Source organism: Vipera berus (assembly GCF_964194415.1).
Source record: "Vipera berus genome assembly, chromosome: 3".
Lineage (NCBI taxonomy): Eukaryota > Metazoa > Chordata > Lepidosauria > Squamata > Viperidae > Vipera > Vipera berus.
The window spans coordinates 93,612,194-93,639,530 of NC_138204.1; the positions used below are offsets into that span (position 1 = coordinate 93,612,194).

Consider the following 27,337-nt stretch of genomic DNA (forward strand, 5'->3'; position numbering starts at 1 on the left):
CTTACATGCAAGCTCATCTCACTATCCAGGGTAGCTATATTCTTTTATTTTCATTATTTCATTCAGCAGGTCAGCACAAAAGGTAAACTAAAGCAATGATTGACAATATATAATTTAAATATATATTTAGCAAATGTATACAAATTGTATTTAATTATTAAGTTTAAGTGTATTACAGTCAAAGACCAGAGACCAGTATTTAATTATTTAAAACTTTTATTTAAAAACAGGTAGTCCTCAAATTACAGCGACAGTTGGAACCAGAAATTCCATCGCTAAACAAGGTAGATTGCGTGGATAGGGGAAACTTACCCCAGTGACCTGTGACCTTCCCTGTCAGCTTCACCACTGAATTGCTGGGGAAGCTGGTAGGAAAGGTTGCAAATGATGATCACATGATTGAGACTCTTCAACTAGTCATAAGAGTGAACCAGATGACAAGCATGCAGATCATGATCACATGACTGTAAGAGTACTAGGACAGCCAGAATTTTGAGGACCAGCCATAACCATGAGTTGCTCATCACTGTCATAACTTCAAATAGTTGCCAAACAAATGGCCGTATCAAGGATTATATTTAAGTCTATCAGTTTCAGCTATCAATCCTCTCCCTGCTTCAGATTTCATCCACATTTTAGATGCCTTTCCTAGTCAAGGTGCAAATGGATGTCAAAGCAATAATTCTAACTCTAGAAAGAAAGAAAAATCAAAGGCACTTTGTTCTGAATGAAATGAAGCTGAATAGACTTTGTTTTACTTGTGAATTTTACTCTGGAAATCAAGAAATCACCAACTCTTACATCAAGAATGGAGAGGTATATTTACTTTTCAGGAATCTCTTACAAGTATTTATCATTCCTGAAGGCTGCAGACCAGAAACCAGTTTAGTTCATCATTTCTATTACAAAATCTGCTGCTTTTGATCATACCTGCACCCTTGTATGACCATCAGCTGTTCAACAGAGTGCACAGCTGAACAACCATCAAGAAGCAAAATTACTCTGTTGACTCATCCAAATCATTCCATTATGCTGTCTGAACTGTTTATATTCAGTTAGTGATTATAATAACCACTAACATTTAATCAGCATTTTCAATTTATCAGGACTTCAAGAATTGTAGATTTTTTTCAAGCATGAAGTCTGCCAAAAGAAAAATGAAGGAAATCCACACATCATCTGCAGGAATAGGGTTTGTCAGCATTTTCTTTTTAAATTGGGGAGGGGATTCAAGTCATTATCCTGGTGACTACCCTGAAAAGTCCATGCAGTTTTCTTGGAAATGTTTAGGTAAACTGTTTGCTATTGCCATCTTCCTAAGAGAGAATGGTTGACCCAAACTTATGCAGCTGATTTTGTGACTAAGGCAGGCCTAGGACTCATGGTATCCCAGGTTTAGCCTGGGGTCCTAAATCACTATCCCAAACTGGCTTTCCATTTAAATCAACATTTAAATGGAACTTAAAGTGAAGTACTTCATTTTTAAAAAGAGGCAAAGAACAAGGTTTTCAATCAATTTTGGAGCAACAGTTTGTTTAGTTAGCTAAACACAGTCAAGAATTTCAGTTTTAACGTAAAAAGGAACAGCTGCCAAGCATAATCATTGAATAAGCTAATGCACAAGTTATTTAGATATAATCCAGATCAGGACTGTGTTAAAAATGCAAATCGTACTCACTGTGGAATGTTTCCAGTAACGGACAATTCCTTGAATGTCTGAGGCAGGATTAAAGAGAAAATGATCCCGCCATTCATTCCAGTCCACTGACATTGTCCCATCGGCATCCATGCTAAACATTCAACATGAAATAACCAGAATTTTACAATGGATTCTGCTATTTTTTTTTTACTTAATCATGTTCAAAGTACATTATACATGCACATTCTAAACTCTGCCAATCTTTAACATTAGATTAATGTGCAAGATGCTCCAATCTGGTATTTTATTTGGCTTCCAAAGGTTCTACAGAGCAGAACACTGTTTGTTTTTGATCCCCCTTATCACACTAAGGAAAGTTTCCTATAAATATATACAAGATTTCATAAGCAAAAATTTCTTGTCATCTATGAATATTAGAAGAATGTTTCAAAAAGATGGGGGAGAGAAAGACAGAAAGGAAACATTTCTTTTTGCTTCTCATTAATATGAAAACTTGTCTCCAGAAAACTCTGAACAATGCTATCATGTTCCTGTTCAGTTTGACTCTGAAGAGGAACATTTTTGTTGAACTGTATACTAAAATCCGAATATATTGTTATTGCCACACATTAGCAAGTATTACCAACCATGAATGTTCAATATGTAGGATGGGAAGGCTGAGTTAAACACAATTTTACTCGCTTAGATTTGATTTACATAATGTTTATGCTATATGAAACAGCCACTGTTGTTTGTAAATATGTTTTTGACTTAATATTAAACATATTTACAAGCAACAAATACTTACAAGCAACATATTAATATCTTGGGTGAAAATAGCCAGACAGTGATTTTATCTGGTTTATTGTGATTCAAAAAAATCTTCTGCAAACTCAGTCTATATAGGATGTTTAAGTAAGAGATAATTTACAAAATTATCCACAATCATGGGTTAATTCTGTAAATATTGCCTCTCACCCACCCTTCCTTACCTTAAGCTAAGGAAGAAGATTATGTCTCACAGATCTAAAGATAAAGGGGTTCTGTCTCAAATACTATGAATACCTCCAAGATTGTTTCAAGCTTGTCAACCTGTCCCACAAGTTGTCTCAGGAAATCCTGGTCCATCCTTGGCTCCTTCCTCAAAGCAATGTCATTACTAATATAATAATTCAAAACCATCCTACTACAATGGAGTACAATACTGAACACATCCAGCTTGTGATTTTATTTTTTAAGAGACATGCCTTCTCATGCGTCACTACAATAACCAGGCATAATAATAGCTGCTGACCTTTGCAGAATCTTGCCTGCCTGCTTTTCAGAAATATCTATGCCCAGTATCTTCAGGGACTGAACAATCTCTGTGGCTTCAATGACACCTTTAAAAAAAGAAAGAAAGAACAGTGAAAATAATTATTCAACTTTCACCACTTCAGATCAACTGATCCAGATTTAAGAATTTTGAATATTGATACCTATTATATTCAGTCACAAATGAATATCTGAGGATAACTTCTTTTCACTTATATAAAAGTACAGTGTACTTGTAATTGACATGCTGCACAGCGTAAAAATTTCCTTAATCATTACCATAGATATGATAGAGTTTTGATACAAACTGGTTCTAATTCCCAGATATATATTTCCACTTATTTATTATACTATTATCAATATATGACATTAATTTTAAGGAATTAAGTGTATATGGCTCACTTCTTCACCATGCATTTGTTTTACCAGATATTTTAATAGCCGTATAAGATGTATTCCATTGAATGGAGTGATCTGTATCTATGCTGGATGGGGATTAAGGGTTTGTAATTCAGCATTAGATTGAAGAAGTCTGATAAGATTCTACAACTTAATACATTATAAAAATAATTTTCAAAAGAAATATATTCTGTATTTAAACCCTGAAACATCACAAGTGCTTAAAACTGTTGGTGCCACAAACCACGGTATCATGAAATTTAAGGCAAATCTGCCACAATATATAGTTAGATGTGGAACATCAGCAAGATTTGAACAATATTTGAATAATAGTGACTTTACTTCATTTATAAATGAGAAAGTTGATCCCCATTTTCTGGCCCTTCTTGTACTGCCTTTCCTCCAGGGATTTCAAATCAACATAGATGGCTCTCTCCCGCCCCTATTTGGCCTTACAAACACACTTATGTATACTTCTCATGTGAGAAGGGTTTCAGTTGGATTCTGTCCATTCCTAAGCTAATTTTTAAAAAAACTGAAAAATAAGGAAAGGGGGAATTAAGAATTTATTTTCCCTGATGTTTATTCTTTTTCATCAGATGAACAATATAAGTGATACATGGGTGTGGGTGGGTATGTTAAATCCCACTTTATAATCTCTGCCCCACTATATGCTAAAGAGTAACTACAGCTTCCTTCACCAGCTACTTCTAAACAATAGCAGCACATATGCTCTCATCAAAATAGAATACATTTCTTCAGAAATATTCAGCACAGTATCTGGGTAACGGTGTCTTACCCAGTACTTAACAAATAGGGAGGACTTTCACAAAATCTTTCCTGGCTGTTAGTTCTGCTGTACAGTGAAGAGTGTGGTAAATCCTTTCGGTAGAAAATAGTTTTCAGTAATAAGTCTCACTGAACCAGGGTGCTGCCAAGAATAATTCAGGACTATTGAGCGCCTGTTACTTGTCCCAGCTTCTGCCAACCTAGCAGTTCGAATGAACGTAAAAATGCAAGTAGAAAAATAGGGACCACTCCGGTGGGAAGGTAACAGAGCTCCGTGCGCCTTTGGCGTCTAATCATGCCGGCCACATGACCACGGAGATGTCCTCAGACAAGCGCTGGCTCTTCAGCTTTGAAACGGAGATGAGCACCAGCCCCTAGAGTTGGAAACGACTAGCACGCATGTGCGGGGAAACCTTTACCTTTACATTATTGCTTGGAACAGAATTCTTATCAGTTAGCAAATTCTGCCGCAAACTTAACAGAGTTAAGAATCTTGGCCCAAGATATTAAAGCAAGCAAAGAAATATTTTATTCTCCAGATACTGCTGAACTTCAACTCCCAGCATCTCTCATCATCCAGTAGCTGGCTGGGGCTACTGGAAGTTGTAGTTTAGCAATATATGGTTCCTATGCTGCCGTTTAGCACTTTAGCATAGCAAAACATGATATTGTAGGCTGCTGCTTTTTGTAAGACCTCTACTGGCTTTGCATTACAAATCTAAGTTATCCTTCTCTCAAAGCTTCATAGCAGCAGCACCAACCTCATGACAGATACATTTTCAATGTTGAAGAGTTTCAGCATCTAACTCTGAGCACTCATTTCTATATCAATAAATAACAATCTTAATTTGATTTTTTTTTACTTTTACTGGCACTTCCAGAGGATTTAAAGAACCCTTTGGTGACTATTCTTTCATACATATAATTTATTTCCCTTAATAAATTAATAAGAAATTAATGAATACCCATATTTTATAAGATTGCAAAGACTAATTTGTTAATACATTGTCAACTCATATTGGAAATGCTTTATTATTTATTTGTATTAAATTTGCACTCTTAACATATACAGCTAAAGCAGCAAATTGGATCCTACCATCATTATTTTTATCCAGACTTTTAAATGCAAGCTTCATTTTCTTTTCATGGTCTTTAAGATAATGTGTAAATTCTTCAAAGTCCAGTCTTCCATCCTGATTAGTGTCACCAGCCCTGAAAATTTTCTGTTAAGAAAAATATATAGAATATACATTATTAATATTGCATATGATTTCAAGTGGGTTCTCACTTTAGAATTATTTCTATAGACTATCAGTAACTAGACACACAAAATATCCAAGAAAGAGGAAGGAATGAGAAACAAAACAAGTATTGCTTAGCAAAACAATATTATTTTTTATTTTTTATTTTTATTTTAATCCCATTTATATCCCGCCCTTCTCCGAAGACTCAGGGCGGCTTACAATCTAAGCACAAATCAAATGTGCTTAGCAATAGCCTTCATTCTATGTATATGCCTGCTTATTAGGGCTTTCGCCCCCCCCTCCAAGCGGCATTATTACAAAGTCAGCTTATTGCCCCCAACAATCTGGGTCCTCATTTTACCTACCTTGGAAGGATGGAAGGCTGAGTCAACCTTGAGCCTGGTGGGATGCGAACCTGCAATAATTGCAGGCAGCTGGTGTTACTTAAGGAGGCATTAGCCCACTGCTCCACCAAGGCTCTTTATTAGATGAAGTCTAATTCTTATAATTAAATTAGGACTTCTGGTTTGCCAAGCCAACCGACATAGACATCTGGAGGACGGCTCTTGTCTTCCATGTCCAGTTTCGCATTGCTGGGGGGTCCTAAAAGGGCCAAAGAGCCGCCTTGGAGGGGCGACCAGATAGAAGGGGCTTTTGCAGAAATGCGGGGGAGCCGCAAACCCACCCCACCCCCGTTAGTGCCTGCATTCCCTTCGTACTGGCAGACGAAAGACTGGCCATAGTAATATGGCCAGTTACTAGGCTGCAGACAGCCGAAGTCAAACTTACCATCAGGCAACATTAAAGCAGCATGGAAGAGACGGGGGTAAGATACCTCTCATACCTTAATCTTCTTCTTTTCACCTAAATAAGCTGCTAAGTACCTTCCTCCCGTGGAGAGGGAGGGGGGGAAGTCAACCCTCCCTTCAAATAAGCAGAGAGCAAGCCCAGGGGTGTTTTTAAAATAAACGTTGAAGAAAAAAAATAATTCTTATAATTATAAGAATTCTTAGAATTGAAATGGTTAAAAGTTGTATGATGGATTGTTTCCATTGCAGCTGACCAGGAATTAGATATAGATATTAATGCTACAAAATATTTTGTTTGCCAAATATTATCAAAGGACTTATTCGTATGACATTTTTTCAGTAGGTATGATTTCAGTGTAATTTCCATACATTAAGACACATGGGAATATTAAAAACATGAACTGATATATTGGATCAGATCAAACATTTCTTTGGAAAAGGACTGGAGAATCTTTAGTCCTGCAAATGTTGTTCATTTGTGTCCCTTAAAAGGTTAGTTATATAATGATAGAAATCAGACTACAGTAAAATCTGAAGAGCTTCCTCTATGCTACATTCAGTTTTATTCTTTCCAACCCAACAGGATGCTGGAAAGAAATTAACTAAAGGAATTTAGCACTGTCTGTCTGTTAGAAAAACAATTTCTGATAATGAGTTGGGCAACTTCCAATAATGCTGTCAGTTCCTCCATTCTAAGCCCCTCTCCTAATCACATGACCTAGAGTGGAACATATGCAGCCCACCAGTCCTTCAAGGTAGTCTAGGCAGGAAACCAAAACTTTCTTACTAATTAGTAATACTACATTTACTGTAAGGTTACAGAAATACTGCAGAATCTTGCATGTCTGAAAGCACATTCCTTCCCTTTCTTTACTTTCCAGAAAACTGCGTAGGGTCCCTCTGGATTCATTTTCTCCACTCTTATCCTTCCTATGGACGCAGATGTCTCTTATCAAACCATTCTCTAAGGTGCAGCTCTTCTTCCTATCTCCCAAGTTTATTTGGACAGCCCATTATATTTTCCAAATACATACAGTATACAAACACATTGAGATATTGTCAGAACCCACCCCAATCCACATCTTAGGAAAGAAGAACTCTTGGAGACAGGATTGTCCAAATAGGAACTTTTACAAAAACATGGTTGGCAGTGGATAATCTAGACAGGATCTGGAAACTGTATTGCAGATCGATACTTTTAAAGTGTCCCCGAGTAAAAACCCCTCACCAGGGGTATCAAACTCAATTTCATTGAGGGCCGCATCAGCATTGCAGTTGCCCTTGGCGAGCCAGGTGGGTGTGACGAGGGTGGGCATGGTCTACTGGGTGGGCGTGGCCAGCTCTACATCATTCGCATCAATGGTGCCAATGGGGGCCTGGGCAGGAGTGGGACAGATCTGAGGGTCTCTGGCAGAAGATGGGACCGGGGCAAGTGCCAAGGCATGGTCCACTGGAGGAGCCTCACTGTTCCTCAGGCCTTGGGGGGGTGGGTTGGACGGTGGCGTGGAGGTCAAATGCCCAGCCCAGCTCCACTTCCCCAAGGTGGCACCCAGCTGAACTTACTTCCTCTTCAAGGCTGCTGCTGCTCTGCTTGTTCTCCTTAGCCAGGTTGCTCATGATGGGTATGAGGGCAAAGTCAAGAGGGAGGCCCACTCCCTCTCCATATGAGGACACCTGGCTTTGTATCCAAAGCTTCCTCAGAAATAGGATCAGAGACCCCCCAGAATAGGCCAGGAGGAGGGGGCAAGGGGATGGTGAAAGGGCAGCAGGGCAGGACTAAGGCAGGACTTCCCTCAGACCCTCCCTCTCCTTCCTTCCTTCCTTCCTTCCAAGAACAGAGTGGTAGGAAAATATTTGAGATGAGGGAGGGAGAAAAATAGGCAAGAAATGCAGCTGGGGAAGTGTCATCCTTCGTGAGGAATGAAGAAATGCACCATCACCTGGAAGTGGCCAGCACATGGCCCTCGCCTACTTCACATATCCGGCTTGGTGGACTCTGGGGGAGGGGATGCCATGAGCAGCATGAGAGTCAATGTTACCTGCACAATGCTGCCCAGCCCCCAGCCTGCCCGGTTTTGGCAGGCAGTGGGGCACTTTCCTGTAAGTGCTGAGAGGCTGAGCCGAGTGGCATGGATCTGAAGAGAAGTGCAACGCTGCCCAGGCCCTAGCCTGCCCAAAGTAAGCAGGGTCATATGCTGGCCACTTCCAGGTGATGGTGCATTTCTTCATTCCTCACAAAGGATGATACCTCCCCAGCGTGCGTCCAGGGGGCAATGCTGACCTGGCATGGGCCGGTCCCTCACTGTTTCCAGACGGCCTTGTGGAGCTAAGACTGAATGCATTTCAGCATAGATAACTACCACGAAATTGTACATTGGCTTCCGGCTGGCCTGGGCCGGGGCCAAGGCAGCGGGGGCCGTTCCCTCACTGTTTACAGGATGGCTTCATGGGCCACATGAAACCACTTCGCGGGCCGAATCTGGCCCCCGGGCCTTGTGTTTGACATGTCTGCCTCAGACCATTTGGTCAATCTCGGATCAGTCAAGTTCCATGTGTCAAAACCCCTCGTGGGAAAAAAGAAACATCAGTACATTTACAACATTGTTACTTCCTCCCCTTCACATTCCAGTTGGAGATACAAACGAGAATCCCCCCTTTCTTTGTTCTTCTTAGTTCAAAGGTTTTCTTCCCTGGTCTTTGTGATGGCCTCCAGGCAGGCTGAATAAACAACCTTGCATCTAAGGGATAGAGATGGCCAATTAACATCTTCTCTTCCCCTCCTTGGGAATGGCAAAATCTAGTAAGGGGGTGAGATTTAGGTTTGCACAGATAGGGAGTTAAGAATGGAATATACCGTAAATGGATTCTGACAGATATAATATGATGGGAGAGTGTAAACACAGATACGTGTATGTACACAAACACTTTTAGGTTACCTGTGGAATTGATTTCTTGATCTATCTGGTGGGGCTGATATTGCCTCTACTCAGATTTTCCTTTTAACACCCTTCATTGCGTAAACCAGGGGTCCCCAACCTGTGGGCTGCAGCCCACTAGCAGGCCATAAGGCAGAGGTCCCCAATCATTTAGGCACCAGGGACCGGTTCTGTGGAGAAAGGTTTTTCCACAGACCGGTGAGTGCATGGTTTTGTGAGCTGCCTGCATCCCACAGATGGGGCTTTGCTTATTTGTGCGGACCAGTTGCTGGCATGCCACAGCTCAGTACCGGTCCACAGACCAAGGGTTGGGAACCCCTGCATAAGGGGTTTGCAACTGGGCCGTAGAACCAGCCGGTGAGGATCCTTTAGAACTGATAACAGAGTTGCTGGCAGAGGTACTAGGATTTGGGAAGTCACAAATGGAAGGGGAAATACACCAGGCATATCACGTTAACTCCAACTATGCAAAAAGAAACAAGGTGCCCAGAGAAGTGCATGTCAGATTTTTAAAAAGGGCTACAAGAGATGAGATCCTGAGAAAAGTAAAGATGAACTGAAATACAAAGAAAAAGAAATTGTGGTTCTTAAGCAATCCCTAGAAGGATAAGAGAAGCTCCAAGAGAGTACCAATTTTTAACTAAGAAACTTTTTGAAAAAGGAGTGAACTTTAGATGGTTGATTCCAGAAGGGATTTTAATCTACTAGGCCACTTGCACAAACCATCCCTTCCCCCCACACCAGTCCCCAAGGCCGGAAATGTTGGGGAACTCTTGACTTAGACTACATGAACAGCCATCCGTCTCTGTTCATGTTTCACTTCACCTGTGGTCTTGGCTCAAGGGGAAGGCAACCATTTGATGACTGGGAAGCTGAGGGCCACAATATGGGATCCCATGACATCATTTTTCAACAGTCATGATCAGAAGAGGCTTGCCCACTCCTAGTAACAGGAAATGGGCTTCTCTTTTCTTGTAGCTCCTCTCAGTTATTTCTTTTGGGAGGCTTGTGGAATTGCCTACTGTCATTTCAACACCGGTAAGAGATACCTTTATTTCTACAAACATTTATATTGTTTTTTCCTGCTGATTTTGAAATTTGTTTTTAATCTGTCAATCAATCTTCCACAACCTAATGCCCTTCAAATTTTAGTCACTAACATTCCTAAAATACCCAACCATTTACTATGCTAGCTGAGAATTGAGACTTGGGTCTAAATTTACTAGGAGAGGAATACGATGCATTTTTATGTGCTTTTGTTTTAATTATTATCCATCAGTCCAGAAATTAATTTCCATAAAATTTCCATAAATTTCCATAAAATAAATAGCCTCATACTTCTCTGATTATCTTCTCACTCACATATTTACAATTACACTGTCTTATGTAAGTCTTCTGTTTAAGGTTTTCTATTTATTTTGGGTAAAATATTATCTTCTATGCACTTAATACATCAGAAACAACACCTTGGTGTAAGATTTTTCAAGAGGTAGTCTTACACATCTTGAAATATAGTATAATTTCAGTAATATTTCAATCCATCTAGCTACATTGAGGGATGCAATATTTAACTTTTATCTGTTATTCTTGACCTGCAGCTTTCTATCTATCACCAACACTGTCATTACATTTTTAGAAGTGCGATAAGCAAGGACTTGTGTCTCCATACACAAGTCAAAAAGCAACACAAAGTTGAAGTAGCCTGTCTGAACATTCTTCACATCTGGCTATCTAGTATATTACCTTTCTTCAAATCTTGCCAAACCAGCTTTGCCCAACTTGCTGTTCTCCAGAGATGAGGTGGAGAATATCTTCACAATACCCAGCCAATTACTGTATAGGTGTATGATACAATAGGCCTTTGACCCTACTTGCAATACAAGCAGGCATGGCAGCAGCCAGTACTATAGTATAAAAGGCAATGCCTACAAAACCTAATGAAAATTCAAGCTTTTATCCTTAAAAGGGTAGGATAGATATTTATTGAAGCTTAGCCCTATACAAACCAGTATGTAAACTAACACCAACAAAAAAACCCTTCTACATTAAATATCAGTGAATTCAAAATTTATCTAAAAATAGACTCAGAAACAAAAGAAACGCATTGAACTTATGAACACATTAGATTGTACAAAATGGGGCAAACATAGCACCACCTGTGTTTATTAATTAAAATGTTTCTGAACATTCAGCTTTCCTGCTACCAGGATGGTATCCTTAAATATGACTGAATTAAACTAAGTAAGATACATATTAAAATAGTAAGTGTGCCAATTGCAGTTGCAGTGGTTTAAATAACTCATCCAGCACATTATTACTGTATCAGTAACACACAAAGTGTGATCAATACAAACTAAAGTTATTTAATATTATAAAGTGTAAATAGCTTAAAATAGTATGCATTGAATTTCCCTCTCTTCAAAAATGTGATAGTTTACTTATGTTAATGAATGAAACACAGCAATTCTTTACGTATCTGATCAGTTCAAATGACAATGCTAGCTACCCTAATAAATGTTAGTACTAATATTAACGGGATACGTGCCACTGATGTATTAGTTGCATCATATTTGAACTGCAAAAATCCATCAAATCCTAGACAGAAGCAAATTTAGAGTCTTCTGTATGTCTTTGCTCCCATCAAATAAATGTCCCAATTTCTGTACTCCAAATAAGTATTCTATCGATGGCAGACATTTTTATTTTTCAAATAACTTTAATGAATGAAATACCAGAAGCAGCTTTTTAGACTGAAACAAATCGAACATTCATTAGAAAGTTACTGATTCAAGTTCTATTATAATCAGTTGTAAAATTCTAGTTCAGCATGCTATCTCACCATCTACTTCCACCACATTCATTCTCATTAATTGACTTGGAGTGCCTTCGCTATTCCTGATAGGAAAGCATTGCAAAATTCTGCCAGAAAATAATTCTTGCAACTTATGTATGAATTGCAGAGATAAATGGGTGAAGGATTGCGGAACACAACAGGTTTGGTTACATAACTACAGAAAATTGAGAAAGCTCAGATTCCTGTGGATATCCAACATATTCTGGTTTGTGCTAGTTTACATAGACACTCTGAGTATGTAAATAGGTATTCCACCATCTTATCATTGTCCTATATAGTTCTTTTAACTGCATTCTGTGGCTTTGGATAGAGTAGACCAAGCGTGTTGTATGAATCTGAGGCAGCTGTCATTTCCAGGTAGCATAAAAGCAAAAGATGGAATTACCGTATATACTTGAGTATAAGCCGAATTTTTCAGCCCACTTTTTGGGCTGAAAAAATCCACTTCGGCTTATACTCCAGTCAACAAAAAAAAAGAACTTACCGAGGACTTGCGCGCGGCCGAGCTACTTTGCCTGACGCTGCTGGGGTCGCCCGGGCGCCTCTGCTCGCCCTCAGCAGCACCTGGCCCGGAATCACATGCGAAACAAGCCCGGCAGAGGAGCCGGAGCGGCGAGCAGAGGCGCCCGGCCCAGATCCTGCAAGGCCCGGCCGAGACGCGCCCCCACCAGCGGAGCTGCTCCGGCTCCTCTGCCGGGCTTGTTTTGCATGTGAGCTACTTTGCCTGATGCTGAGAAGACCCGCTTGGGCACTCGGGTTGGTGTCAGTCTCCGCAGGCCCTTCTCGTTTCCAGGAACGTCAAGCGCGCTTGGCTCTCCACCCCCACGGCAGGGCAGGGCAGGGCAGAGACTTGCTCGCCCTTCTGACGGCCCTGAAGAGAAACGAAGGGCTTGCAAACTCCCCGCGAGAAGCTGGGCGAAGCGCGCGGCTGGGCGAGTGTGTGCCTGCGCGCGTATTTACGAAAGAAACACTCCGAGAGTTCTTCTTTCTCCGCCCCCTTGGGGGGAACTCTAGCGACTGCTGTAGCCGCGCTTCTCTTCTCGGCTCCGAAAATAGGGATTTCTACTCTCTCTCTCTCTCTCTCTCTCCCCTCCCCACCCCGCATTCTCCTGCCTCTTCGATTGCGACAATAAAAGGGCGAAGGGTGCGCTGGTTTCTTCCTCCTTCCTCCCCCCCTCCCCTCCCCTCCCCGATTGTCAGGTGAGGCAGCTGGAGGTCTGGCCGGGAGATTGTAGCCGTTTTGAAACGCCGCGTCTTGAAACGCCCGATCAGCTGATTTTCGGGTGGAAGAGCCGCGGCTTGAATCTGTTTGCATCTGCCTGAATTAGACCGAAACGGCCTGAATTTGACCAGAGTTGCTTTGTAATGGCTGGAGGAACTGCAGAGGAGGTCTTGCCAGGAGATTGTGGCCGTTTTGAAACGCCGCGGCTTGAAACGCCCGATCAGCTGATTTTCGGGGCGGAAAGAGCCACTGCTTGAATCTGCTTGTATTTGTTTGAACTTAACCAGAAACGGCTCGTAATGGCTGGAGGAACTGCGGAGGGAGTGAATGCTCCAGCCTGGAATATTTGGAAAGGCTGGGGGAACCGGATGAACTGCAGCTGAATAGATGCCGGGGTCGACAGCGTTTTTTCTACCCGGAACAAGCAAACACGCAGGCAACCCTGCACTATTCAGCTCAGTGAAGTCACGCTTGGTTAAAAAACAGATTTAATAATAATAATAATAAGAAGAAGAAGTTGGGCTGATCAAATGTTTCAATAATGACTGAAGGAGGGCTCCTTGTACCTTGGTCTTTGTGCTGGTGTCTTGACATGCCAATACACTAGTACGGAAAGCTGCCGTTCACTTTCGGGGGGAGGGAAAAAAACACAACAACACCGCACGCTTTCCGCCCCGAAAATCAGCTGATCGGGCGTTTCAAGCCGTTTCAAGCGTGACTTCACTGAGCTGAATAGTGCAGGGTTGCCTGCGTGTTTGCTTGTTCCGGGTAGAAAAAACGCTGTCGACCCCGGCATCTTTTGCGGGGAGGGGTGAGGTGGGGTGGGGTGGGGTGGAGGAAGCAGTTTGCGAAGCAGCCGAAATGGGGGTGTCAAGCCGACCAGGAGGAGGAAGAAGAAGAAGAGGAGGAGGAGGAGGAGGAGTGGGGGGCACGCGGCGATCCCGCTTCGCTGCTTTCGCCCGGCGCCCTTTTCCGACGTCCGCATCACTCCAGGCTCAAAGGGCGCCGTCTGAACGGAGAGTGCGGGGAAAGTGGACGTGCCGCCGGCGCCCTGCTCCCAGGCCCGGATTGGCTGGAAAACATGCCTGCTCGCGAGTAGGCAGGCGAAGATCTGGAAGGCTCGGGATGTAGGGAGGGTGGGGGGTGGGGGGAAGCGAGAGTCTCCCGGGACGAGGGGAGACTTCCCCCTTCGCTTTTGCTTGCTCCGCTTCTGCTGATGTCACGGCCGCCGGAGCTCGGGAGGCTCGCTCGCCAATCACAGCCGGGAAGCCTGGGGGAGACCGGGAGCCAAGAAGCCAGCCGCCGCGAGTGCTGCGAGGGAGCGCGGCGTGGCGGGCGGCTTTTTAAAGGGAACGCCGCCCCCTTTTTAAACTTCCCCTCCTCCTCCGCCCAGCCTTTACTCTTCTTTCCTTCCACTTTCCGGATTAGGGCTGGGGAAGGAAGGAAGGAAGGAAGGAAGGAAGGAAGGAAGGAAGGAAGGAAGGAAGGAAGGAAGGAAGGAAGGAAGGAAGGATTTAGAGAGGAGGGAAAGGGGAGGGAGGGAGGAAGGAAGGAAGGAAGGAAGGAAGGAAGGATTTAGAGGGGAGGGAGGGAGGGAGGGAGGGAGGGAGGGAGGGAGGGAGGGAACAAGCAAACGCTGCCCCAAAACTGGGGCGTTTCAAGCCATGGCTCCTCCGGCAACAGTCGCTTAAGCTGCAGTTCATCCGGTTCCCCCAGCCTTTCCAAATATTCCAGGCTGGAGCATTCACTCCCTCCGCAGTTCCTCCAGCCATTACGAGCCGTTTCTGGTTAAGTTCAAACAAATACAAGCAGATTCAAGCAGTGGCTCTTTCCGCCCCGAAAATCAGCTGATCGGGCGTTTCAAGCCGCGGCGTTTCAAAACGGCCACAATCTCCCGCCAAGACCTCCTCTGCAGTTCCTCCAGCCATTACAAAGCAACTCTGGTCAAATTCAGGCCGTTTCGGTCTAATTCAGGCAGATGCAAACAGATTCAAGCCGCGGCTCTTCCACCCGAAAATCAGCTGATCGGGCGTTTCAAGACGCGGCGTTTCAAAACGGCTACAATCTCCCGGCCAGACCTCCAGCTGCCTCACCTGACAATCGGGGAGGGGAGGGGAGGGGGGGAGGAAGGAGGAAGAAACCAGCGCACCCTTCGCCCTTTTATTGTCGCAATCGAAGAGGCAGGAGAATGCGGGGTGGGGAGGGGAGAGAGAGAGAGAGAGAGAGAGTAGAAATCCCTATTTTCGGAGCCGAGAAGAGAAGCGCGGCTACAGCAGTCGCTAGAGTTCCCCCCAAGGGGGCGGAGAAAGAAGAACTCTCGGAGTGTTTCTTTCGTAAATACGCGCGCAGGCACACACTCGCCCAGCCGCGCGCTTCGCCCAGCTTCTCGCGGGGAGTTTGCAAGCCCTTCGTTTCTCTTCAGGGCCGTCAGAAGGGCGAGCAAGTCTCTGCCCTGCCCTGCCCTGCCGTGGGGGTGGAGAGCCAAGCGCGCTTGACGTTCCTGGAAACGAGAAGGGCCTGCGGAGACTGACACCAACCCGAGTGCCCAAGCGGGTCTTCTCAGCATCAGGCAAAGTAGCTCACATGCAAAACAAGCCCGGCAGAGGAGCCGGAGCAGCTCCGCTGGTGGGGGCGCGTCTCGGCCGGGCCTTGCAGGATCTGGGCCGGGCGCCTCTGCTCGCCGCTCCGGCTCCTCTGCCGGGCTTGTTTCGCGTGCGAGCTACTTTGCCGGCCGCTGCTGAGGGAAGATCTCTGGAGAGGAGCATAAGGTGAGCTGCTGCATTTCCCAGCCTCGGCTTATACTCGAGTCACCAACTTTTTCCATTTTGGGGGGGTAAAATTAGGGGTCTCGGCTTATATTCGAGTCGGCTTATATTCAAGTATATACGGTACCCTCATGGTTTCAAATTCTGGTTCACACTAAATGTACATAGTTCTTTGCTTTATTTATTCATTCAGTCTATTTATACAGCAAGCTGCAACTCTGGGTAGCTACCAAGGGATTAAAATGAATGCCAAAACAATATACTGAACAATGCCATGACACAACTGAGGCCAACCCATAAACATACCATATCAAGGCATTCTAGTGCCCATGAAAAAAGTCCCTTCTTCAAAGTCAGCAGACTTAGTGCAATCCTAATCTCAGGGCATAAACGTGTTCTGTTCCAGCCTATGACCAGCCCTGTTTGTGTGTCAGGGACAATCCCTTTTTCCTTTTTACAGTCAACAGGCTGGAAAAACCCAACCAAATTTATTTACAGTTCAAACAAAAAAGCAACAAAATATTTCCTTCAATAAATAAATCAAAATATCAAACAAGAGTCAACAGACAAGAGTTAAACAAAAGTATCAAGAACAGATCAGGACTCTTTCAGAATGTCTTCAAATGGTTGCCTTCAGCAACCAGCCCCGCCCACACCTTCCCCTTTTATTATCAGTCCCAAGGTGTGGCTTCTCACTGCCTTCTCCTCCTCTCACTGAGTTGCCTCATTGATTTTCTCTGCTCTGCTCTGCTGGATTGCCTTCTGCTTCTAGCGTCTCTGAACAGATTCAGCTGTGATTCATCTATGTCCGACACCTCGTGCTCACACAGCTGAGTCCTGTGAGGAACATGACTGGAGGGGCCAGGCTGAGAGTCCTGCAGTGCATCAGAGCCTCCCTCTGACACCAAAGGCTCTCCAAACCCCTCCTCCTCCTCCTCCTCCTCAGATTCATCAGACTTAGCTGCTGGGACCACAGGCTGACACTGAATCACAACAAAACTCTTCCATAGGGCAGTAGCCAGGATAGAGAAGACATGCTTTCTGGATCCTGCCAAATGCCACTGTCATAAGGAGAGGACTCAGAGCATCTTTCCTTTTTGAATCTCTTGTTCTTGGATGGCATGTTTAGCCTTAGAAAAACCACAGACAATATTTAAAGTGCTGCATACAATTCTTTAGGTCATGTTAATTAAATATTCTGTAGTATCCAGGGACAACTGTGTAAACAAACCGTCAATAATAAAAAGAAACATACATTTGCTTCTTTATTATATTTTTATTAGACATCACTTGGATTTATGCCTCAAGTGGCAAAATGCCCAGGTAGGGCTACTAAAAATTATGAATTCATAGTTTCTCCTGGAAACTTTCTAACATAAAATGTTTCTTTCTCCCTATGTTTGTAATCTACTCAACCTATATACCACTTCATATATCTCATTGTTTTAGTGTACTTTAGATTAGACATGAAAGTATAAAGTACACATATCAAAATAAGTTTCCAAATGCATTCATCATGCCAATCTATTTATGAGCAAGCCATGATTCATTAAACTGTCTTTAGGCTGAACTTTGTACTGAAGCTGATCATTGATTGAACAGATTTGTCTCTATACAATGAGTTAAGCTCTTACAATGGGTCTCTAGAAGACCTCATGAAACTGTTAAAGTTCACTTCATTCTTATGATTTCAGAAACAAGACCAAGGGCATTATGAAATGAAAAGAGGAAAAGAGCAAAATTGTGCATGGTAAAATGGTATTCTGCTCCAAAACAATAAACAATAAATAAATTCAAGAGTGTAATAAAATTGTACTGTTTGTGCATTTTTTTCTACAAGTTGTCAGGAAAAAAGGAAAAGGGAGATGGCTGGTAGAATATTTTTGAAAGAGATTTGTATTTCCTATAATAGCTTATTTTAAAAATATTTTATCATGCTGCTTCTGCTTATAAAATAGCTCACATTAACTATAAAAATGCGCAGGCAGCAACATAAGTTGAAATATTTTAATGTTGTACTTTCCGCCCCAATCCATTTGGGATTATGATAGGCTGATCTAATATAGGTAGTCCTTAACTTACAACAACTCATTTGAACAACTGTTCAAAGTAACAATGGCACTGAAAAACGTGACTTATGACCAGTTCTTGCACTTACAACTGTTGCAATGTTCCCACACAGTCAGAAGAGCAAAATCTGAGCACTTGGAAACCAGCATGTATTTATGACAGTTGCAGCATCCTGAAATTACATGATTGGCATTTGTGATCTTCCCAGGGGCTTACAACAAGCAAGCCAATGCAGAAAGTTGGAATTGTTTAATATGTGATTTGCTTAATAACCATGGTCAAAAGGTATAAAATCAGGTGTGACTCACTTAACCACATCACTTAGCAACAGAACAGTTCCAATTGTGATCATAAATTGAGGACTACTTATTCCTCAAGGGAAAAGAAAAGATATTGAATGTGCTCTTTATATTAGGAATATTTTGAATTATTTTGGAATAAATTGAATTCTACATATAGATGGTCCTCAACTTATAGGCATTTGTTTAGTGACCATTCAAAGTTACAATAGCAGTGAAAAGTGACTTATGATCAGTTTTCACACTTTTAACCATTGCGGCATCCTCATGGTCCCAAGATCAAAATTTGGGCACTTGGAAACTGTCATGTACTTATGACAGTTGCACTGTCCTGCAATCATGTGATCACTATTTGTAACCTTCCCAGCTGGCTTCCGACAAGCAAAGTCAATAGGGGAAGATAGATTCACTTAACGACTGCAGTTCTTCACTTAACAATTGTGGGGGGGAAAACTCATAAAATGGGGAAAAACTCACTTAACAACTGCCTTGCTTAGCAACAGAAATTTTGGACTCAAGTATGGCTGTAAGTTGAGGACTACCTGTATAAGCCTTTGGCACCAAATTTGGGTGGGTTGATCTCTTTTGATCTAGTTAAAAACAAAACTGGGTTCAACCCTGAAGTCCACCCATCCCATTTCCAAATTTGATACATTGATACATTCTAGCATGACACACTTACCCATGATTAACTGAGCTATCGCTCACTTCCCTTCCTAGGTTTGCCGAGCAAGGAATCATACAGGCTGGATGGACATCTCATGGTAGACCAAAAGAATTTAATGAATTGTGGATCAGCATTATACATATCCAGCCCTTGTGCTCTTTTACAGTTCAGAACAGGGGTCTTCAAACTTGGCCCTTTTATGACTTGTGGACTTCAACTCCTGGCTGAGGAATTCTTGGAGTTGAAGTCCACAAGTCATAAAAGGGCCAATTTTGAAGACCCCTGGTTCAGAAGATTATGGAAACCTACAAAAGTGGGTTAACTGGATGAGCTGGGGCCATGGGCTAGGGTACTGTGCCAGCATAGCATAAGGACTCCAACTTGAAAAGATGTGGAAGTGATCTTGGGAATTCTGCTGTCATCCTTTACAAAGACCTTATGTTGCCATCTATATGTGGGGACCTTTCTCTATGTTCAATGCCAAGATGAACTGGTTTCATGATCAAAACTGCTAAATTGCACAGGTCCAACCCAGTCACAAAGTACAGCTGATATTTCATCATAAATATTTTTATTTGACTAAAATATTTGTGGTTGGTTTTTTTTTTTAAAAAAAGGAATCAGTCTCAAAGCAACTTCCTGGAAATCCTGTTCCTCATATTCCTATGCTCTTTGCACATTGTGCTCGATTTGGCAGCCTTTTCCCCCATTTTTTTTCTTCCTTTTTCTGAATAAATATCTTCTACTGCATGTACCTCCTCTGTTATTTCTAGTTTTCTCTGATATATTTCAAAGTATTTTCATCCTCATAATTTTAAGTATCTCTGATTCTGTCCTTTCTACAGCAAACTGAACCACATCAAAACAATAATACATGATAATGTCACAATGCAAACTTTGCCATTACATGCTTATGTCTTGACATCTGACAAAAGGGCAAGCTTCCTTTGCTTTATGTGGATTTGCTATTATATAAATGATCATTTTTATTCAACAATTCACTTATGTAACAAAAGTATTGTGTTATTTGGGCCAGCATAGCCAGTTTGCTTTATAAGTCTGAGAAACCCATTTCGTCCCTCACTCACACATTTACCATTGTGTCATGTAGCTGCTCTAGTTGTATGTTCTGACTCCATACCAGCATTAGCTACTACTCTTCACTAAGAAATCAAAATGGAATCATAATCTTGTTCAAAACAAAAAGAAATAAAGTTGAACAAATTATTATAAAGCTGAAGTAAGATTGTAAACACAATTGCAGTTTCACTTAGCAAATGGTTTCACTTAGCATCTGGTCTTTTTTACAACATGGAATTGATTTGTGCAACCGGAACTCTCCTATCATTCTGTGACTATACCGGCTTATTAACCCTGATGTATTTTATTGACTCTTTTGCTCTAATTCCCTCCTCTTCTCTCCCCTCCCCTATAATTTTGGAAGGTCCGGGTTACAATCACTGTGGGAGAGTGGTTGAGGTTCTTACATGTGCTGCCTCCCAGAGGTGAGAGCTCTGGGCGGTATGGCTTCCCCCGGTTGTGTGTACCAGGTGGCTCCCCGGCCCTGACTGCCGTGAGAGGGCGGGATTCGATCTGCTCCGGGGTTTTCCCAACTCTAGTGGCAGTGGAGCTGGGCTGGCACTCTGGTCATTCTCCTTCGATTTTATTTTGAGATCCTCCCGTATCGATCTGGTCTGCCTTGCTGCCTTTTTTGTCAGACTTGTTTAATAATCATCATGCGTCTGACTTATCCTAGCACGGTTTTACTCGCCCTCAGGGGGGCCCCCCCATCCTGGGAGCGACCCGCCTTACTCTTTACACCTCCTCTTGATGAAGGGCCCGATTGTTGGGACCCTGAGAGATGGCTGGGCACGGGTAGGGGCCTCCGATATAAATCAATTAAAAGGCCCCTGATTAGTTTTCTGTCCAAATTTTTGGGGGGTTAGGGAGGGGGGTGGCAATTTCATTTGGTTGTTTGGATATGGGGGGTAATCCAACAACCGTTGTTCAGGCCAGGTCCGGGATTGATCGCGGGGGGGAGGAGCAGGGGTCGGTTGCCCCTGGGGCTCCAGGGCAAGTCGTGGGATTACCCATTCCCACGACGTTAGGGAATGGCAGCAGGTGTAGGTACAGAGGGCCGTATCGATCCCAGGGAAGGCCTCTCCGCTGTTTGCAAGCGGTGAGACACTCCGACCCTCTGTCTCCGCCCCGAGGTCCCGGGAGCGAGGATGTGCAGCCTCCTGAGCTCCGGCTGGTGTACTTGAATGCCAGGTCCGTTGTTAATAAAGCTCCTCTTGTCCGTGACCTGGTCGAGGGTGAGCAGGCGGACCTGGCTTGCATCACGGAGACTTGGTTGGGCCCAGAGGGTGGTATCCCTCTGGTTGATCTTTGCCCACCAGGTTTCCGGGTGCTACACCGGCCTCGGGCTCAGGGTAGGGGTGGGGGAGTGGCTGTTGTTATGAGGGAGACCTTGGGTCCGTGGGAGGCCACCATTCCCCAGATAGTCGGGTGTGAGTCTCTCTTCCTGAGATGCAGCCCTGGGGCGCAGTTGGGCTTGCTGCTGGTGTACCTCTCGCCTAGTCACGCAGCAGCAGCCCTGCCTGAGCTTCTCGATGTCCTCTCTGGGTTGGTGATTGAGTTCCCGAAACTTATAGTTTTGGGGGACTTCAATCTACCATCTCTGGGAGGATCATCTGAGTTAGCTCGGGAGTTCATGGCTTCCATGACGGCCATGGACCTGACGCAAGTAATTTCGGGACCGACTCATGAGGGAGGCCACACCCTTGACCTGGTTTTCTTATCTGGACGGTGGTTAGATGATCTTGGTGGGGGCTCCCCAATTGTTATGCCCCTGTCATGGACTGATCATCATCTCCTGCAGCTGGTCTTCCGTTTTGCCACACCCCGCCGTGGGTGTGTGGAACCAATTAGATGGTACCGCCCCAGACGCTTAATGGATCCCGAGAGGTTCCAGGCAGCGCTGGGGTCCCCACCTGCCTCCTTCGCTCACAGCTCGGCAGATGCCTTAGTGGAAGCCTGGGAAAGGGCAGCCACTGAGGCTCTTGACCAAGTTGTACCCTTGCGGCCCCTGACCCGGTGCAGATCCCATCAAGCTCCATGGTTTTCCGCGGAGCTCCGGGAGATGAAGCGTCGGAGACGGGGCCTAGAGAGCAGTTGGAGATCCAGCCGATCCGAATCCGACCGATTGCGACTAAGAGCCTATGTTAGGTCTTATCTCGCTGCGATAAGGGTGGCGAGGTCTAATCACTTTGCTACCCTTATTGCGTCCGCAGATAATCGCCCGGCCGCCCTGTTTAGGGTGACTCGCTCCCTCCTTAACCAGGAGGTGAGGGAGGAACCCTTGCAGGGTCGTGCCGAGGAGTTTAACCAACATCTGTCGGATAAAATCGCTCGGATTCGGACCAGTCTGGACTCTGACTGGGCAGAGTCTGACGATCAGGACGCGAGCGGTCTTGTCGATATTACCTGGGAGGAGTTTGATTCTGTGACTCCGGAGGAAGTGGACAGGATTATGGGGAGGCTGAGCTCCACCACATGTTTATTGGACCCGTGCCCTTCCTGGCTGGTCTATGCAGCCCGGGAGAGGACACGAAGCTGTTTCCAGGCAGTTATATCGGCTTCTTTGAGTGAGGGTAGCTTCCCTGCCGTCTTGAAAGAGGCGGTGGTGAGGCCTCTCCTCAAGAAGCCTGCCTTGGACCCAGCTGTATTGAACAACTTTCGTCCGGTCTCCAACCTTCGCTTTCTTGCGAAGGTTGTTGAGAGTGTGGTGGCGCATCAGCTCCCTCTGTTCCTGGATGAAGCGGATTATCTAGACCCGTACCAATCGGGTTTCAGGCCCGGGTACAGCACGGAGACGGCATTGGTCGCGCTGGTGAATGATCTCTGGAGGGCTCGGGACAGGGGACATTCCTCTGTTCTAGTCCTATTAGACCTCTCAGCGGCTTTCGATACCATCGACCATGGTATCTTGCTGTGGCGTCTCAGGGGATTGGGAGTGGGAGGCACGGTTTTACAGTGGTTCTCCTCCTATCTCCAGGGACGTTCGCAGTCGGTGTTGACAGGAGGGCAGAGGTCGACCGTGAGGTCTCTCGTTTGTGGAGTTCCTCAGGGGTCGGTCCTCTCGCCTCTCCTGTTCAACATCTATATGAAACCGCTGGGTGAGATCATTCGTGGTTTTGGAGTTGGGTATCATCAGTATGCTGATGATACCCAGCTTTTTCTTTCGACCCCAAACCACCCCAGTGATGCCCTCAACGTGATGTCCCGTTGCCTGGAGGCGGTTCGGGTCTGGATGGGGAGGAACAGACTTCAACTCAACCCCGACAAGACTGAGTGGCTTTGCATACCTGCATCCCGGATCAATTCGGACATTCCATCTCTCTCTATGGGGGGTGAACTACTACCCCCCGTAGAAAGGGCTCGCAACTTGGGAGTCCTCCTAGATTCACGGCTCACCTTGGAAGATCACATAGTGGCTGTGACTAGGGGGGCTTTCGCCCACGTTCGCCTGGTGCGCCAGTTGCGGCCCTATCTAGGCCGGGATGATTTATGCACGGTCACTCACGCGCTCGTGACCTCTCGTCTAGACTACTGCAACGCTTTCTACATGGGGCTTCCCTTGAGGACCACCCGGAGGCTCCAACTGGTACAGAATGCAGCCGCGAGAGTTGTGTTGGGAGTCTCCCGATACTCCCATGTTACACCTCTGCTCCGTGAGCTGCATTGGTTGCCAGTTGTCTTCCGGGTGAGATTCAAGGTACTAGTAATGGTGTTTAAAGCCCTACATGGCAGGGGTCCAGAGTACCTCAGGGAACACCTGCTGCCGGCATCAACCTCCCTGCGCCCTGTGCGTTCCCACAGAGGGCCTCCTCAGGGTGCCACCGATCAGAGAATGTCGATTGGTGGCCCCCAGGGGGAGATCCTTCTCTGTGGGCGCCCCGGAGCTATGGAATCAGTTACCGGTTGAGCTCCGGACGGCGCCCGATCTTCGCTCCTTTCGCCGCGATCTAAAAACATACTTGTTCGAACAAGCCGGCCTGGCCTGATGGGGGATTGGTGGGGGGTTTTACTGTCATTTTATTGGGGTTTAATATGTATTGATTGTTTTAGTGGGCATGTATTTAATCATTTTTTAACTTTTGTAATTTTGTATTTTTTATTCTTGCCCTGTTCACCGCCCTGAGTCCTTCGGGAGAAGGGCGGTATAGAAATATTATTAAATTAAATTAAATTAAATTAAATTAAATTAAATTAAATTAAATTAAATTAAATTAAATTAAATTAAATTAAATGCTTCACTTAATGACCAAGCTGCCAGTCCCAACTATGGTCATTAAGCGAGGATTATTTGCATAAGCCTGTTTATCAGTGCATTTGGGTTACCTACCCTGCAACCTGTTTTCCACCGTTTCTGTGCCTTGCAAATTCACTTATGCAAATTCACTTTATGTCAGGTTTTCAGGGAATGTATTATTAGCATGGAGAGAATCCTGTATGGAAGTCACAGTTTTTGTGTCATGATGTACACATCCCTCCAATCTTCAGGCCTTTCAGCCTTATTCTTTTTCCTAGAATTCATCTATTATTGCTCAGCTATCACATCTGATGAAAGCTACATCTCTTTGACAACAGCAACTTTATTGTCACTTTGAATGTATACCAATCGGCAAACATCAAAATGAAATTTTGTTGTGTACAGCTCTCAAAGGGTCACCACTTCCGATATACACTCCTTGTTCCTAGTCAGCTCAAGTTTCAGATCGTCCATTTTAATCTCTAGGGAGCGAATGATGGCAAACAGGACAGATGTTTGTGCAGATAGATACATTAAGGTACCATATCCCAAAATGATGAATTGTCTATAATGAAGGTTACCATCTCATTTCTAGCAGTTCCATAGTTGGCAACATAGCACTTGGTTAGAGATGCTATGGCTAGCCTTCAGTGTGTGGTTATTACATCTCATCTCTCATTTACTGTAAGGACACTGATCAGATAAAACTTTATTGAATTATAATCTATAAACAGATGGCTCAGTTATGATAGGTTGCCTCCCTTTACAACTAACTATGCTCCAAGAATAGATTGCATTGGATATGGTAAATTGCTTCTTCTTAAAGAAACACATCTAGAAATCTGCTTCAAGAGCCTCTCAGTTTGTCACAAATTCAGAATAACTTTTGAGGTCAAAAAGTCTACCATCAAATTTGTTTTTTTTAACTTATATATACTGTTATTTTCTTTTTCTTGGCCAACTATCTGTCATTCACACACCCCACTCTTCTTGTAGTTGCCTTATTTTTCCTCACTTTTCTCTTTTTTTAAGAATGGGGGACGTTTTACTTACAGTCCACCAGAACAAATTAACTGTCCTCACCACCTTTCCTCAGTGCCCTGTGAATGGGAATTGCTTGTAACTTTTACAGCAAAGAGCCACCTGATGGCATCAAATACTGCATAAGGAAATAGATCTAGAGGAAAATCTAGAGGAAAAGCATGGCCTCCCCCCAATGAATAATACAACTCTTTAAAAATCCCCAGGTGGGATGAATGGGGATGAGTGGAAGGAAGGCTGGCATGCTCTTTTTAGACAGTAGCCAAAACCATTGTTAAAAAAAACAACAACCTTGTATTGAGATAAGGTTTACACACAACACCTCGCCAGCCTTCGGGTTTCCAAGACGCTCCTTTATGAGGGGGTTGGGATCCAGAAACAGTGTTACTCCCATGCTTCTTTTCCTTCCTCCTCCTCCTCTTAAGCAAGCCTTATGCCTTGCACCCACCTTCTCCGCGTCATCTCCCAGAGGGATGCCCAACTCCTTAAGGCCACTTTGCAGCTCAGCAATGTCCACTCGGCCATCCTGGTTAAGATCTAGTTTCTTGAAGAGGTTTTCGTACCTCGACTTACTTTCCGGCGCTTCACAGGCAGCCTCCGGGAACACAAAGCCCCCGAGAATGCGGAGCATTGTGCAGTCTTAAGAACTTTTTAGTCCGGAGGGCTAAACAACAAAATGGGGATAAATAGCAGGAAGAGAGCCAAAGCAATCTAAAGGCCTCACGTTAAAGCGAAGTCTTTAAAAATACCGTTGGCTTTTTGCAGCTCTTGGGAGGAGCCATGCAACGTTTAATAAAGATGACGGGCAAGAGGCAACACCCGGGGAGGGAGCAGGAAGGGGAAGAGCTGGGTTCTCCTCACTGGATTCTCCGCTGGTTTACTCACTCGCGACATAGGAGGGGCTTGGTTCCTTTGGCCTCCTCCCTACGTACAGTAAGTACATAAGGGAGCAGAGTTTGTAGGAAAGCAAATCACGCAGTCGGGGATAGGCAATTTTAGCCCGGGAAGCCCGCTACAGTTTTTACTATAGTATTTGCAACTGTACACGCACAGTTGCGCCACTCTGTGTGTGTTTCTCTCTCTCTCTCTCTCTCTCTCTCTCTCTCTCTCTCTCTCTCTCTCTCTCTCTCTCTCTCTCTCTCTCTCTCTCTCTTTTTAATGCCCGAATCTCTGGCGTGTTCGCGTAGAGGTAAATCCCTGGGAATCTCCGGAAGATTTTGCCTCCAAGGAGAGATGCCGCAATGGTGGCATCTTACCCAGGGACTGGCCATGGAGACGCGGGTCCAATTAGACTGATGCTGATTCCCATGGAAACAATCGCCTTAAAGCGAGCGCCGCTTCCAGTTTAAACAGCTTGCTTCGCTTTCGTGTTTACACCGTTGTAAGGCTGAATCTTTTTGACATTTGGCTTCCGCTGAGTTTTTAGGTCTGGAATTTGGAACGTGCCTAAAATGACTTAGACTGAGCCTTCCTTTGTATCGAGCTGGCGTCCCCACATCTGCTGGGTTGCGATGGATCTTGTTTATCGAGTATAACGCAAGTTGTCCAGGCTGTCCGGAGGGCATGGTCAAAAAAGTCAAGATGGTGGCCGAAGCGAGACGAACCAAGCTCTGCCTGTTGTTTATGTCTTCTTTTTTTTTGGCCATACACTGAGGACACTTGCGTAGCGCAAGAACATCTGGAGATCCAAGATTAAGAAAGGCTGAATGACAGGCAGATATGTAACACGCCGAAACTAGTCCTGTTGAATGGTATTTATTGTAAACGGCTATTTTCGGTAGCAGGAGTAATCCTATTGAAATCTTTAACGGAAGAGATTAAGGAGGTTCTTTAACTATGATTAAAAGAGGTGTAATCGTAAAGTGATCTAAGGTTACAGGGAGAGTCCAAAATGCAGTTTTATCAATCCTTACATAGATATCTTCACATGTGTATGTGGAAAGTAACTGGAAGTAGTGAGGAAATTTAAAAATAA

General features: G+C 44.2%; 1 protein-coding gene across 1 annotated transcript in view; it reads right to left on the minus strand.

Annotated features, from left to right (window-relative positions):
• SLC25A24 (solute carrier family 25 member 24) overlaps positions 1 to 26,188 on the minus strand; it is a 43,418-nt gene extending 17,230 nt beyond the window's left edge. The window contains exons 1-4 of the mRNA XM_081324962.1: positions 25,811 to 26,188; positions 5,238 to 5,364; positions 2,934 to 3,021; positions 1,679 to 1,790 (exon numbers count right to left, since the gene is read on the minus strand). Coding sequence (XP_081181088.1) covers positions 1,679 to 1,790; positions 2,934 to 3,021; positions 5,238 to 5,364; positions 25,811 to 25,993 — 510 coding nt within the window. The 5' untranslated portion in view covers positions 25,994 to 26,188. The remainder of the gene's footprint in view (positions 1 to 1,678; positions 1,791 to 2,933; positions 3,022 to 5,237; positions 5,365 to 25,810) is intronic.
• Positions 26,189 to 27,337: the final 1,149 nt, after the last annotated feature.